General features: G+C 39.1%; 1 protein-coding gene across 1 annotated transcript in view; it reads left to right on the top strand.

Annotated features, from left to right (window-relative positions):
* The first annotated feature begins 1,589 nt into the window (after positions 1–1,589).
* TAFA1 (TAFA chemokine like family member 1) overlaps positions 1,590–14,404 on the top strand; it is a 533,245-nt gene continuing 520,430 nt past the window's right edge. The window contains exons 1-2 of the mRNA XM_069084156.1: positions 1,590–2,059; positions 4,140–4,260. Coding sequence (XP_068940257.1) covers positions 4,143–4,260 — 118 coding nt within the window. The 5' untranslated portion in view covers positions 1,590–2,059; positions 4,140–4,142. The remainder of the gene's footprint in view (positions 2,060–4,139; positions 4,261–14,404) is intronic.

Raw genomic sequence — 14,404 nt, 5'->3', positions numbered from 1 at the left:
TACTATCGTCAATAATAGGACAGCTAGGTGATGCAATGAATAGAGTGCTGGTCTTGCATTCAGAAAGACTCATCTTCCTGAGTTCAAATCTGGCCGGACACTTACTAGCTGTGTGACCCTGGGCAAGTAACTTCTCCCTGCTTGCCTCCATTTTCTCATTTGTAAAAAGAGCTGGAGAAGGAAATTTCAAACCACTCCAGTATCTTTGCCAAGAAAACCCCAAAAGGGGCCACAGTGTTGGATATGACTAAGAATTGACTCAACAACAATTATCAATGATAATAAGAATAATAGCTGTTATAACAATATAACATTTGTACAATACTTTAAACTCTTTACATAGGTGATCTCATCTAAGCCTTGGGTGGTAGGTACTTAAATCATCATTATTCACATGTTAGATGATGAAACCGAGGCTCAGAAAGGGTGAGTGATGTTCCTGTAGTGATGAAACTAATAAAGATGAATAAGAATTAAGGTTTGATATTGAGATTACCTTCTCCATCTCATTGGTAACTTAAGTAGACTCAATTCAACTGATATTTATTAACTACCTATTCTACACCATATATTACACTGTCTCCTGCAATACACAAAAAACTGAATAACTCCTAACCTTATTAAGGAGCATGTATTCTAATGATTTGCACACAGAGGAGTGACTGCAAACTAGTTTAAAGGGAAGGGATCAGAGAAGCTTATAGCTATGCATTATTCTGTAAAAGATAAGATTCAACACACAAAACTTGAATACTGAGTTGTTCTATTCAAGTTGTTTTTTTTTTAACCAATAACTGGTGAAAAGAGGGTGGGGGTGAAAGTAAGTATCTTTGATGAACATCTCCTACCCTGTCAAAGCCCAGTCTAGAATTCTTAGAGTCAGAATTCTATTCATTCAATTCAATATGTTGTACTGGATAAGGTAGAAATGTCATACACCAAAGATGTTTAAATTATGCTTAAAAAACAAATGTAATGTCAGAGAATTGTCCTGTGTTCAAGAAGGAAAGGACTTTAGGAGTCACACAGCCTGCTTCCCTATTTCCCCTTGTCCTGTTTTATAGATCAGGAAACAGATCCCCAGAGGAGTTAAGTAGCTTGCTCTTGGTCACACAGAAAGCAAATGAAAGAAGAAGATCTGCATGGAAATGAGATATCCTGTCTTTCATTCCCCACTTTCTTCCACAGCATCAAGATGCTTCAAATCAACTGTTATCCCTTAAATCTAGAAATCAGTTGAAGCAAAGTTCATGCTAACTTCCCAAGAGGGGTCAGTTTAAAAAAAGGGCCAAACATAAAAAATAAGTTTGCCTGTATCCCCTTTCCTTCTATGATTCTGGGTTTTTTAGTCTATTAAAAAAATCTCTCTTTCTGCATCTTCTGCCTTTTCTTCTGTTTTAGGCTTTGCCCTCCCTTTTGTATCTACTCCAATGTAGCATCTAGCATAAGGAATCAGGCATTACAGTGTTAAAATGCTGGTCTTCTTGTTTAAGTTAGTGGGCAGGTATAAAAATTCACTGGAGCTGTAATAGAGGGTAATGTCACTTTAAGACATGTGATACTTTACAGAGCAGGGATGTATCGAAACAGACTACTGATACTTCAGGGCACCGTGTAGCAGCAGCCCAGCTCCCTCGGAACACAGAGCGAGTTGCCTGACTGCACTGAAGGCAGGGGAACACGGATGGTCCCTCATTACAACAGAAACTGATTTTCATCTGCAAGTACCCCGGGAACTGCACATTACCTCAAGATCACTCCAAAGGGCTCATCAGGCAGAGGGAACGCTAGGAGATGATTTAAAGGTGAAGATGACAAGGTTTCCACCCCTCAAACCTTGGCTACTTTTCTGACAACACGGTCTGAGCTCTGATGTCTTCTTTATTCTGGAAATAGGATTGGTGACAAGAAAAAAAAAGAAAGAAAAAATCTTTTTTTTTTAATCCTGATAAAGAAGATTATTTAAAACCTCTTATTGTGGTACACATGGATTTTAAAAAGTGTTAGATCTTTCCAATGAACACTAATAGAGCATTCTGCTCCTGGTTGGATTACTCAGGTAAGAAGCTTCTTTAGGATTTAAGATTCAGAAAGCAGATCTGGAAAACATTCTCTAAGAACTAGTGGAATATGCTCTAGCTACCACATTAATTATTCTTTGGAATGCTCTATTTACATAGAGACAGTATGTTAGCTGGTTAAGCCCAATGTGCTGGCTAATGCAGAGACTTGAAAGGATGCTCAGAAGTAATACTGAGAATTAAAGTTAATTGAAAATGTGGAAGACAAAAAAAAAAACTGATGTGAGTGAGATGTGAAAATAAGCTAGCCCTGTGTTAAGACCTGTGTGGGTAGAGAAAGGATAGAAGAGAAAAAAGCAAGGAGTAATTGGGATAGTAGGGAAGTTTTTTGTTAGGATTTTAGGAAGTTTATATTAAATCACAGTACATTTAACTTAATCTCAGAAGGTTTAATGCATGCTACAACTACCTTTCTCCTGATATCCTTTTGCATGGCATTAGGAGAACCTTCCCCCCTTCCCATGCATTCATTTCAAAATTCACAGTGGGGCTCTTGCTATTTATCTGAAATAGGGAGAATGTTTCATAGTCTATTGCTAGTCGTCGAAAACAATGCAGGAAAGTATGCTGGTTTCAAAAGTAAACAGTGGGCAGCAAAACTAATTATCAACTGAACAGTCCATTGCCTTCAGAGAATGGGAGCATAAATGGCCCCATGCTGTCAAAAATGTTTTTTCTATTTTGTACTTAATTACAGTTGTCATTATGGGGCTACAGGAGCCCTAGGAATCCTTCTTAAAGCCCCCATCTCCATTCTAATGCCATGAATTATCTTAAATGATGGATCTTTGTGTACTAGAAAATGTTTGTGTGTATGTGTGTGTTTGTGACTGTGGATGTCAAAACTCTTTGAGCAATGTTTATCTTCATATAGAAAGATATCCTGCTGGGAGATCACTGACAGATTTTAAATTTGAAGTTTTCTTTCAATAGGGAAGCTTGAAAAGGGGAAGTATACATAATTTGCAGCCTTCTCCTCCTCAGTAAAATTTACATCATATATAGCCCTCCCTCCTCACAGTGGAAGAAATAATCTATAGTTGACTGGACAAGCAGACACAGCTCTCTCAGCCATTGGTTGACTGGGGAAAGTGCCTTCTTTCTAATTAATTTGACCAGGTGAAATGTAACACAAATTGTTCAGAAAACTGGACAAGGAGCAGTTAAGCTGCTCAGGTCTGAGCATGCTTGTGGACACCCACCCACAGGACAGATAAAGTAGGAAAGTCTAATGACAGGTAGGCATTGACCACTGAATATCCATGCACCTCTAGTCACATAGATTCAGCCACACAACAAGTGTTCCTGTGTGAGCTGTGCCGATAAAAGAAGCAGGAGGGTTTTCAGGAAAGGAGAAGCTATTTTTAAATTGGGGCTCCCTGTATGATCCCAGTCTACACCTCCATGGCATCTGAAATTCATTCTGATCTAATGCAATTCTCTATGAGTTTAAGTGTGACCAAAGAAATAAGACTCCATTGAGCCTTAGAAAGTGACTTGGAGAAATGATAACTTGGTTTAAAAGAAAACAGAGGGATTGGTAATTAATGCTTCAGAAGTAAAATAAACAAACCAAGAGATCCCAGTAATTTTGCAACCTCCTCAGTCGATGTCAGATTCAAAAGGAAGGTGAAATGAGTATAAAGGAAATCGAGGCACATAAAAGGAAGCAATATATCTAAAACAGGGAATGTTTTCAGCAGTAACTCAACCTGGGAAGCAAAGGTTTGTTCTCAGGTCCTGTAATTATGGACTGAAGACTAAAAACAATAAGTAAATTGAGAATGATTTCATAGATCTGCTAGATAATCCCACCCACCCCCCTTCCAGTCTGTATATGATAAGAGTTCCATGGATGGTATGGATGTTTTTTCAGTGCTCTTTAGGTCTCTAGACCAGGGTTGTACATTACGTTTGGTATGATCTCTCTGCCCTCTAGCCTGTAATCAAAACAGCAGAGGGCTAGTCTCTTTGTGAACTTCCTTGCTCATTGGTATTGACTGTGTGATGATGTGCTTAAGGGTAGAGGTAATAACTCATATCTCATGTTTTATTTAGAGTATGGCTATGGTCTCTGCAATGTCCTGGGTCCTGTATTTGTGGATAAGTGCTTGTGCAATGCTCCTCTGTCAGGGATCTCTTCATCACACTTTCCAACAGCATCACCTGCACAGACCAGGTAGGAACAATGAGCTACAACAGAGGGTTGTTCTATTGCAGCCTCCGGTCAATTCTATTGGTTTCTTTACAAACAGATGGGTGAATTGCACTTGGCATGGAAATCAGCTTGGCCTCCTCTCTTCCCCCCAACTGCTTCCTTTGAATCACGGTGGCTATTTCTGGTTGCCCTGATGTGTAAGCTCTTTCTGGTTTGCTGAAATGCCCCTGAGGCATACTTTCCCATTAACTTCTCAGGGAAAAAAAAGGAGGGGGTGTGGCTTGCCATAAGAAAGCCTTTTTAAAAGGCTGGTTTGGTTTGTGTCATGTGTGGCAAGGTTTGGGTTACTTTCTGCTCCCTAAGAGCACTGAGAAAAGTCAGGGGAGACCTGGGGTGCTCAAGGAAGAAGAGACTTGTTGTTTTTCTTTTTCTTTCTTCAGTGAAAAAAGCACGTGTCTATATTCTTGTGTGCAATATAGGTCACATGTAACTGCCCTGATATATCTATGTCCAACTAAGGATCCACTCTGAGTGAATCATAACACTTGGGTGTCGAGTTAGCAATGAACTTTTTGGTGTCTGAGTTTTCTTCCTTTCCTTTTCCCTTCCTTCCCGTTTCTATTCTTCTGGTAAGTCTTGAACAATTTATTCCTGCTGGATTTCCCAGGGTCAAGTTCTCCTTTGCCCGGGGGCTCTATTATGAATTTGCGTCTTCAGTGCTATTCAGTGCCCCTCTCATTTTCCGGCAGAGTAGATCATTTTTTCCTTCCACAGACTCACCCTACCCATGCTGATTTTTCTCGGTTCTCTCCCTCCATACCATGCTTTCCATCTCTTTCTTCCCGGCTTAGTTCCCAGCACCTCACACCCCACCACCCCCGCCCTTATCTTCCTTCTTCTTTCTCCCAAATGTCTCCTTTTATTCTCACATCCATTCCCTCCCCATCTCCCACTTCCTACTCCCAGCTCAAGACTTCTCAATAACCCTGTATCTGACTCAAGCACGTTGCCTTTGTCCCAAAGCTCCAGTCTCCTAGATCCCAAACCTGCTCCCAAATCCATCTCCCCCCCCCCCAAAAAAAAAAACCCCCCCCCCGCCTCTGCTGCTGCTCTCCCCAACCCTATCCCCGCCCCAGCCCCATCTGCTCTTCCTGGGGTGCCTCACCCCCAGCAGCTCCAAGGCACTTCCTTTCCTCCAACCCGTGGGTGGGTGGCGCCGCATCCGCATCCGTACTCTCTGCCCCCTGGGGCGGGCGTGGGGTTGAGGTTGCAGTTCCCTTAGGGCCCGGTGTGTCCAGAGAACGTGTCTGTCTGCCCACCTGGCGTTTGACCTTGCCCTCCAGTTGGGGCTCGTTCCTTAGACCCTTAAACGCTGGAGAGTACTCAGCTCCAGGCTAGGGGCTAGTTGCTCTAGGCTGGCAGCTGGTGGCCTGCTGGCCTCGTCCCCGCCCACTCGCTCCCGCCACCGCCCCGGGATGCTGAACGTGAGCTGCACCCAGGGGGAAAATGGCCAAGAGCCGGGCAAGGGGGGCGCTAGGGAAGAGGGTGTCCCCAACCCACACCGACACCTCGCCCAGCAGAGCCGCCGCCTCTGCCCGCGTCATCCTGGAGGTGGGAGGCCGGATTGGGGTGGAGGGGGTGGGGGGCAGAGAGAGGGGGCGGTGCCCCTGCAGGACTGGAGTGAGCCCGCGTTCTCCCAAAAGGAAATCGAACCTGCTTGGGTTCCTGCGTCCTCTGTCCCAGTACAGGATTCACACAAGCCAGAGCTCTGCTAGCTTCTTTATCCCATTTTCTGATCTCCCCAGTTTGCAGATGGACGTTTCAAAGCATACACAATGAATAGTTCCCATCTAAAGTCGAACACCATTTCCTCTTATGCTGTGTCCATCAGTATAGATATAGGTTTCCCAGGATGCCGGGGTTGTTAGTGTGCAAATAATTATTTTGAGTCGGGCTTTTCATTTCTCAAAGTGTGTCTGTACCCGAAGGGCTTTAGAAGTCAGCTTGGTTTCAAATATCGGACCGATGAGTTGTACCCGTGCATGCTTGACAAGTAACCTCACTTTTCTGGGCCTCATTTTCCTCATCCATAAAATGAGGATGTTGATGTATAGCATCATAGGATGAGAGTTGGACGGGACCTCAAGGCGCCTTTAAGTCCAACTTTTTTTATTTTACAGAGACTTGGGGAGGTGGACTCACCCAAGGTGCTACAAGTAGTAAGTAACACAGTTGGAAACTGAACCCAAGCACAACGACTCCAAATACAGACTCTAGATGATCTACAGGGTGTTTTCTGGCTCTCAATGCTTTTGACCCTAATAACAACCCTGCCAGGTGGACAGGAAAGAGAACATTTCACTCAAATTAGAGATAAGGAAATTGAGGGAAATATTGACTAGTCTAAAGGCATTTGATCAACAAGGGGCAGAATGAGGACCAAATTCTGGTCTCTGTTCTCTGGAATTTCCAACTTTGTAGGTGATAGTCTACTTTGCATATTGCAGTTATACAGAATAAGTATATTGGCATTTCTTTTTGGTATACATCTGTTACTTGTCATAATCAGAAATTTGTAGGCCCATGTCCTAAAGATATATTCCTAAAATATGTTTTTGCTGAAAAATCACATTTTTATCATTGTTGAAATTTATGATCACCCAAATTTATGGTCAGTTGTTTTTGGTTTTGGTTTTTGTATTCTTTACCTGTGGCAATGCTCCTTGTCCATAAAATATTGAGGCAAAGTCTCTGCCCATAGTTTGAAAGCAAGAAAGACAGTGAATTTGAAAGTCTTATTAACCATGAGAATTTTTAAAAATACATTTTCAACCCAAACTGCTTTTTTTGCACCTTCCCAGATGCAATGAAAACTCTATAGAGATTGGTTTAGAGGCAGATGTCTAGTGCTTACATCTGATGAGTTTATTCAACTTTATCAGTAAAAGAAAGTACCATTCTCCATTGCTTTCATTCCTAGCTGCAGAGATTAAGGTCATAGATCTAGGAAAAATCTATGTCCTCATTCATTTTGGTGGGGATCTCTAATATAGCATTACTTTTTTTTTTTAAAGGGAGGATTTTTCCTTTTTTTTTTTAAATGAGAGTTAGAATGTTATTCTGTTTTGGCTCTTAAATCTTCAGAGAAAGGATTAAAATGTATCTGAAAACAAGTGAGAACTATCCTTGACTTTCTGAGACAATACGTACCCAAACGAACAGATAAATAAATTAAAAAGCAAAAGGAAAAATGTCATCTCATTTTCTAAAATGGGTTAAACAAGTGACATTATGAGAAAAAAATGACATTGAGCAGACCCAGAGACTTGCCCCATTTGCTTAAGCTTGAAAAATCACCTCCTTTATGGAGCAGGAACAAGGAGGCACCTAGTGCATACCAAATATCAAGGAAATGTGAAAAATGACAAATCTTTCACTCAGAGCCTGGCTACAGAGAGAGTGAAGGTTTTACAGCTGCCTCATCACCTGCTCAGTAGCAGCAGAGCTCTCTCTCTTGCAGGCAGCTTCCCCCAGCCCTCCATGAGTAAGATTGATGGTGTTCTGGTCTTGAGCAGCCAATTTCAGTCTCTCAAGAAATAATCCACTACATTGACAGATGAGTGGAATTTGACGGCATGTTCACCCCATTCACATTGCTCCGCACCTGGATGGCACCAGTTCGAGAGGCTCCTTTAGGGGAAACTATTAGAGATTTTGGACAATTTCTGCTGTCATAGCATGAAATCAAGACAAGGCGGTTAGACATACCTACATGTATGTGTATGGACACATATATACACACATGCTCACACATGGCATATATGCATATATGTGTATGTTTATAGAAATATAGACATAAATGTATATATGTATGCACACATACATGAACACATCTGCTAGCTATTTCCTCCATTGAATGGGCTTGTACATTAAAGGAAGGAAAATATGTTAACTAGAGAACTGACTGATTTTAATATATTCGGCTGCAGTCTCTAAGCACTTTCTATTTTTCATATTTATGTTATTAGGAATGCGCCATTTACTTCCAGTTACTCACTGTTTAAGGGAGATTAAAACATTCAATCAAATAAGGATGCATTTTAAAATTACACAAATGAAGGAAATATGCTGTAGATGAGCGAATTCATAATTTCAATAATTGAATAGTTAGATACATCATGTTTTTATTTTGGAAGCAGCAGTGTAAGAAATCACTGTAACCAATGGAATATTCCTTATGCTTCTCTTCACTGTATGGCTGTGGGTAGAATGTGTAATTGAAAAGAGACATACCAAACAATTAAACACTCAATAGAAGAATTACCTTTGTTCTGGGTAATTAGAATGGACAGTTTCCACTCTGTCTTGCACCTGATGAATGTCAGATTCTTGAAAGCATCCATCATGGGATGGCAGAAAAGCCAAATGCTTGAGTGAATTTAACTTTGTAGACAGCCTTTGCTCTGCACAGCTAGACACAATAAAGGTTTCTTTTATTGAGAGGCAAAATTATAGAATGAGAATAACATACCTGAAGGATGATAATTAAAGCACCCAAACTTTTCGACACCCCAAAATGATAAAATGGTGATCATCCCTAAATGTTTCTTAATAGAACACTGCTCATGAAAAATCCCCACCCCCCAAAAAAAATCTTTTTTTTTGTTTTATTTACACTTGTTTTTAAAATCATATGGAAGCAAGTTTAATAAGCCAATAACGACTGAGAATTCCAAAGTACAGACTTATTGAAAGTTTGATAAAATATTTTTCTGCCATTTATATATGACTTGCTGATATTAGATGTGAGAGAAATTCTTTTGCAAACCTAAAAATTTTATACGATGTATTATTAGTATTTATAATGTTATTGCCATAATAAGATCATAGATCTAGAGCTGGAAATTATTTCAAAAGTTCATTCAAGATGACTGCATATAAAGAAATGGAGTCCCAGGGAGATCACAAGACAGTCCAAGGTCATATGGGCAGTACGGACCATAAACAGGATTTGAACTCAGGTTCTTTGACTGCAGATCCACAGCTGTTTCCTCTACATAATACATTATATATTGATTGTTATTCATTTTAAATACAGTGGTTTGTTGTTGGTTTTTATTTTTGGAAAATAATATCAAGAAAACATCCTCCTTTGATAATATCCTTTGCCACATATTATACGTTCAACAAATATTTGGTGTAATAAGAGTATATAATTCAGAATAAACTCTGGTTTTTAAGTATGTAACTCAAGCATTATTAGACATTTAAGGAAAAGTCTTTAGTGAAGTAATATATCCAATTCTTTTACAAGCGTGTGTGTGTGTGTGTGTGTGTGTGTGTGTGTGTGTGTGTGTGTGTAGTGGTAATAGCAACCGCAGGTCCCTGTTAGAGCCTTACAACAAAAACTGCTAAAGTTGTTGAATTGGCCTAAGGATTAAAGTGGACAGGTTGTGATTTGCAGAGTTAGCTGGGTGCCAGTGATAGTCCATTGATCATCTGATTGAAGGTATTGACTTGGTCCCACAGAGACGAGAAGCAGACACTGACATTTGGCAAAATACTAAGATAGCCAAACAGAAGATTGGCTTACAGATGGGAATTAAAAAAAAACTTTTATCAATGTCATGGATTTATTAAAAACAAATAAACAAAAAGAAAGCAACTTCACTCTTAATAATACATAAATTGGCATCTGTGTTATCTTGAGCAAATGTCCTTAATATTGATTATTAGCAAGTGAGAGTTGCTCTGGGCATACTATCAGCAAAAATGTTGCCAAGTGGGCAAAGGGTCATCGAGGCCATGATTAATAGTTTCTTAAGCCATGTTCGGGACATCCATTTAGGACTTCCCTCAAGTATATAAAACTTAAAAGGTTTGGATGTTGGGATTGAAAATATGTCAGTGATGATGCTCCTAGTTTAAAAACATGTATTGGTAGGAGAAAGAAAGAAAATTGCATCAGAGTCATCTATTTTGGTCAATGGCAGGGAAGACCCAGCTGGTCCTTTTAGGGTTTTTTTCCAGAATGTCAGTTACCTTCTGTCTTCTAGGCATCCTCTATATCATAAAATCAAAGGCATACTTCTCAACTTAAAAAGAAATACCTAAAACTACTAATAAATTAGTGAGTATGGTATCATATGACATAGAGGAGGAAAGGACTTCAGGGATCATCTAATCCAGCCCTGTCATCTTATCATTTTGGGAAACTGAGGCTCATGGAGAGAAAGGACCCTCCCTAATTAACATTGAGTAAGAAGCAATACAGGGTTCATATTCAGGTCTTCTGACTCCAAATTCAGCATTCTTTTCATTATATGAAATTGTCTGAAAACCTAGGTTCAAATCATTCCTCCAAGTCTTACTGCTTGTATCTTGTCCAAGTAGCTAGCACAGAAGTTGGCACACAGAAAATGTTTAATAGGTACTTATTAACTGACTAAACTTCTTGCAGCCTCAATTTCCTAATCTGTAAAATAATGACTGAATTATATGACCTCTGAGCTCCCTTCCAGCTTTGGATCTATGCTATTGCGTTCCTATGAATAAAATAAATTTTGCCTTGTCAATGTAATTCATACATATCTATGTAATATCTGGACTCAGATAGTTGGGGTTGTTGTTATGGGAACAAATATCACATTTGTCAAAAATAATCTGAAGAAGAATATGCCCTCCATTAGAAGCAGAGCTTAAATTTCTCAGGATGCCAAATTCGTCTCTTTTTTCCATGAAGTTAGGAGAAACGATTTGGTTTGGGAAGAATAGTGAGGAGTCTTCAGCTGCACAGAAAGAAAGCAGGCCTTTTACTTTTAAGACCCCTTTGTTATGAGAGGAAAATTTCCATTTCATCTATGCTAGCTGAAAAACAAAGATCTCTTGCCTACTGTTATTTTCCCCCCACCGAGGTGAAGGGAAGATAAATGATTTTGTTAGCAATATTGTGCAAACCAATTGAAAGCCCCAAAGATGATGTATCCAGGGCACTTAGGGAACCCTCTTGTGCAGCAAATTCCATCCTCCTTCACCCATTCAAGATAATAAAGGTCCAGTGGAAGAAAAAGATAAATGTCATTATCGCCTCTATCTTCTCACTGAAAATGAATCCGATGAGCTATGCCTATTCATTAAGACTCACTCTTCCCTTTAAGCTTAGGAGGGTGAAATCCAGGTCTCATTTTGAATCTGGAGTGGTGACAACCATCTCTTTTCTGTCCCCTGGATTCTCAAGTGGCCACTGTGCAAGGTCAATATCACATTGGCTATGATTCATCGCTATCAACCCCGCCCCTGCATAAGCTCAACTTGGGGACAGTAAACCCTCACGGAGCACATCATAATTCTCACCCTTGGGTTAGACCATAGTAACATGATAATACTGGACTTTGGGTGTTATCCTCAAGATGGAGATTTTACTGATTCTCTTCTCCACTCTGATGTTCCTATCTCCCGACCTATTGTTTTGCATATAATTTGCTTTTACTTTTTTGAGCACATCAATGGTGCTTCTCATTTTTTTCTCATAAGATAGTACTCTTTGACACACAAAAAATCATGAAATCCTGAGCCTTTAAGCTGTCATCACCATGAAATTGTTAAGAGATTTGTAAATGGTCATTTTCTTTCAATAAGATCAATTCTTGTCAAGTTCTTTGTGATTTCAAGATCTAATGAGTTTTCAGGTTAGGGTCTAGGTATAATAGGCAAGTTTTGTTTATTTTGAGATTTTTATTCTACTATTTATACTAGTTCAATAGAATTTACATAAAATTATTATGAAGATTTTCTTTTATCCGTGTCAAGTTAATAAGCATTTAAGTGTTTACAGTGTGACAGGCGTTGTCCTAAAAGTTGAGAGAGATAAAATAACATGGCATCCAAAAATGTGCAACCCATATAATGAACTTTACCACATACTCTCTGAAACCACTTGTATGCACATACTGTCTCCACTGGAATACCGACTTCTGCATGTGAGAGACTGTTTTAGATTGGATCTTTATAGCTTCTGTGCTTTGCGCTCAGTAGGGAATTTACTATATACGTTTGCTTTGGGGATGAATTGAATGGAGTTGCCTCATTCCTCTCCCAATGAAGAAAGTTAGATTAAATCCTGGTAAAGGAAGTGAAGTCATCTAATTTAATTTACAATAATATATTTAAACTTAGATGAAACAGAACAGCAGCTAGAAGTCTAGAACAGCTACTGAAATGAAAAAGCAAGAGCTGGTAGGTAGAATTCATACCTCTAGTCTGAGTGCTTAGGGATTATACCCAAGAAATATTTGCTGATTGATCCAGAGAATTTTATAGTTGGAAAAGACCAAATGCCTTGACTTAAACTTTACTGGACTTTGTTTATATCCTTCCCATCCTTAAGAAGTAAATATATTAGTGAAAGCTCATACTTGAAACCATTTCAGTAATACATGCTGTCATAAATGAGTCTTCACAGATAGACAGACATGAGGGAGCTTTGACCTAAAACTGAGGAGGAGAAGGAGAGTTGGAAGATCCAGTGAAGAAGAAGCAGTTATAGAAAGGGGAGGTTGGAGAAACTCGAATAAGCATTGTCCCTTCACTCTGGACACCAAAGCAATTTGGGCAGAGAAAGGAAGACCTTTGAGGGTCACTTATGATTCCAGTAAATCTTTAAAGCTTTCATAGGATGGGACCCATTAGCTTCATCGAATCTTAAGGGAAAGTGTTCATTTTTGTGAATTTCCTCTTCATTTTTCAATGAATTAATTTAATTTCCTTTAGATAAAAGTTTTGAAGTAAAAAGGTTTTGTTTGTTCTTTGGCTAAAAAAAAAACTGAGTTGAAGAAACTCTCCTGGGTTCATTATGACTAGAAGTGTATTAAATGTTTTCCACTTCGTGAGTACATTAAGACTGGAGACCAACTCTCCTTTGAACTTTAAATTGTAAAATATGGAGCAGCACGCACAAAAAATCTGTTTCATATCCATGTTCCCCAAGCCATAAAAAAAAAAAAACAGTAAATGGCCACTGGGAGTGTGGAACCATTCCAAACGTATCCTGTTAATTTGAGAGTTAACCACCAGAGCTGTTTACCTGATGTAAAAGCGTGGTTCTAGCATGTCAGAACTAGCAGGCTTTTGCTCTCATGACATCGTAAACAATGTCACCTTGGCCAAAAAGATCCAGATGGAGGCTGAGATAATTTGCAGAACTTGACATTAAGAACTAGAACAGACCTTCAGCATCTGCTATTACTACCATTACTGCTGCTTCTGCTGCTGCTACTACTACTACTACTACTACTACTCTAGTACTACTATTACCACTTTCTAGCAATTAAAATGTGCTTTAAGGTTTTCAAAACCCTTTACAAATTTTATCTTTACAACAAAACTGGAAGGTAAGTGCTATCATTATGCCAGTTTTACAGATGAAGAAATAGAGGAAGACAGATATAAGTGACTACCCCAAGGTCACACATCTGGTAGGTATCTAACGTTAGATTTGAACCCAGACCTTCTTGACTCTAAATTATGTATTCTGAACGTGTACCACCTAGGAAAATTACAAAAGTCACAGGTAGGAATTACCAAAACAAGGATTCTGCACAGGTTTTTTACTTAAAAGCTAATGTTTTTCTTTTTCTTATGGCACTGTGCTGGTTGGCTAATTATCAGTAGGTTTTTCCCCATAGTGCTCAGAAAAGTATAGATAGTACTACCAACCATAGAAGTTAAATGTCTTTTAATCTCACTTTTGTTATTTATCACAAATGTTTAATCGATGCCATACTGTGTGACCTCAGTATAAGTAAAGGTAGAAAGAGTTGATAGGTTCACTGAGATACCCTGAAATATATGACATTGGATTTGTAATTTCATAAAAAATAAAGTTCCCACAATTCTATGACACCATTTCCATTCCCCCACCTCTCTCTCTTTCTCTCTCTCCCTCCCTCTCTCTCTCTCTCTCTCTCTCTCTCTCTCTCTCTCTCTCTCTCTCTCTCTCTCTTTCTCTCTCTCTCTCTCTCTCTCTTTCTTTCTCTCTTTCTTTCTCTCTCTATATATATGTATATATATATAAATATATATACACAGAGATGTATATATACATATATACAGAAAGTTTCTATATATATTTCTATTATATATATATAGTTTCTCTATATGCATATAG

This window comes from Petaurus breviceps, unplaced genomic scaffold (assembly GCF_028583685.1).
Source record: "Petaurus breviceps papuanus isolate PSGF00001 unplaced genomic scaffold, PetGlider_PUasm1.0 174, whole genome shotgun sequence".
Classification (NCBI taxonomy): Eukaryota; Metazoa; Chordata; class Mammalia; order Diprotodontia; family Petauridae; genus Petaurus; species Petaurus breviceps.
The sequence above is the reverse complement of the archived record's forward strand: the minus strand, read 5'-3'. Positions and strand labels throughout refer to the sequence as shown.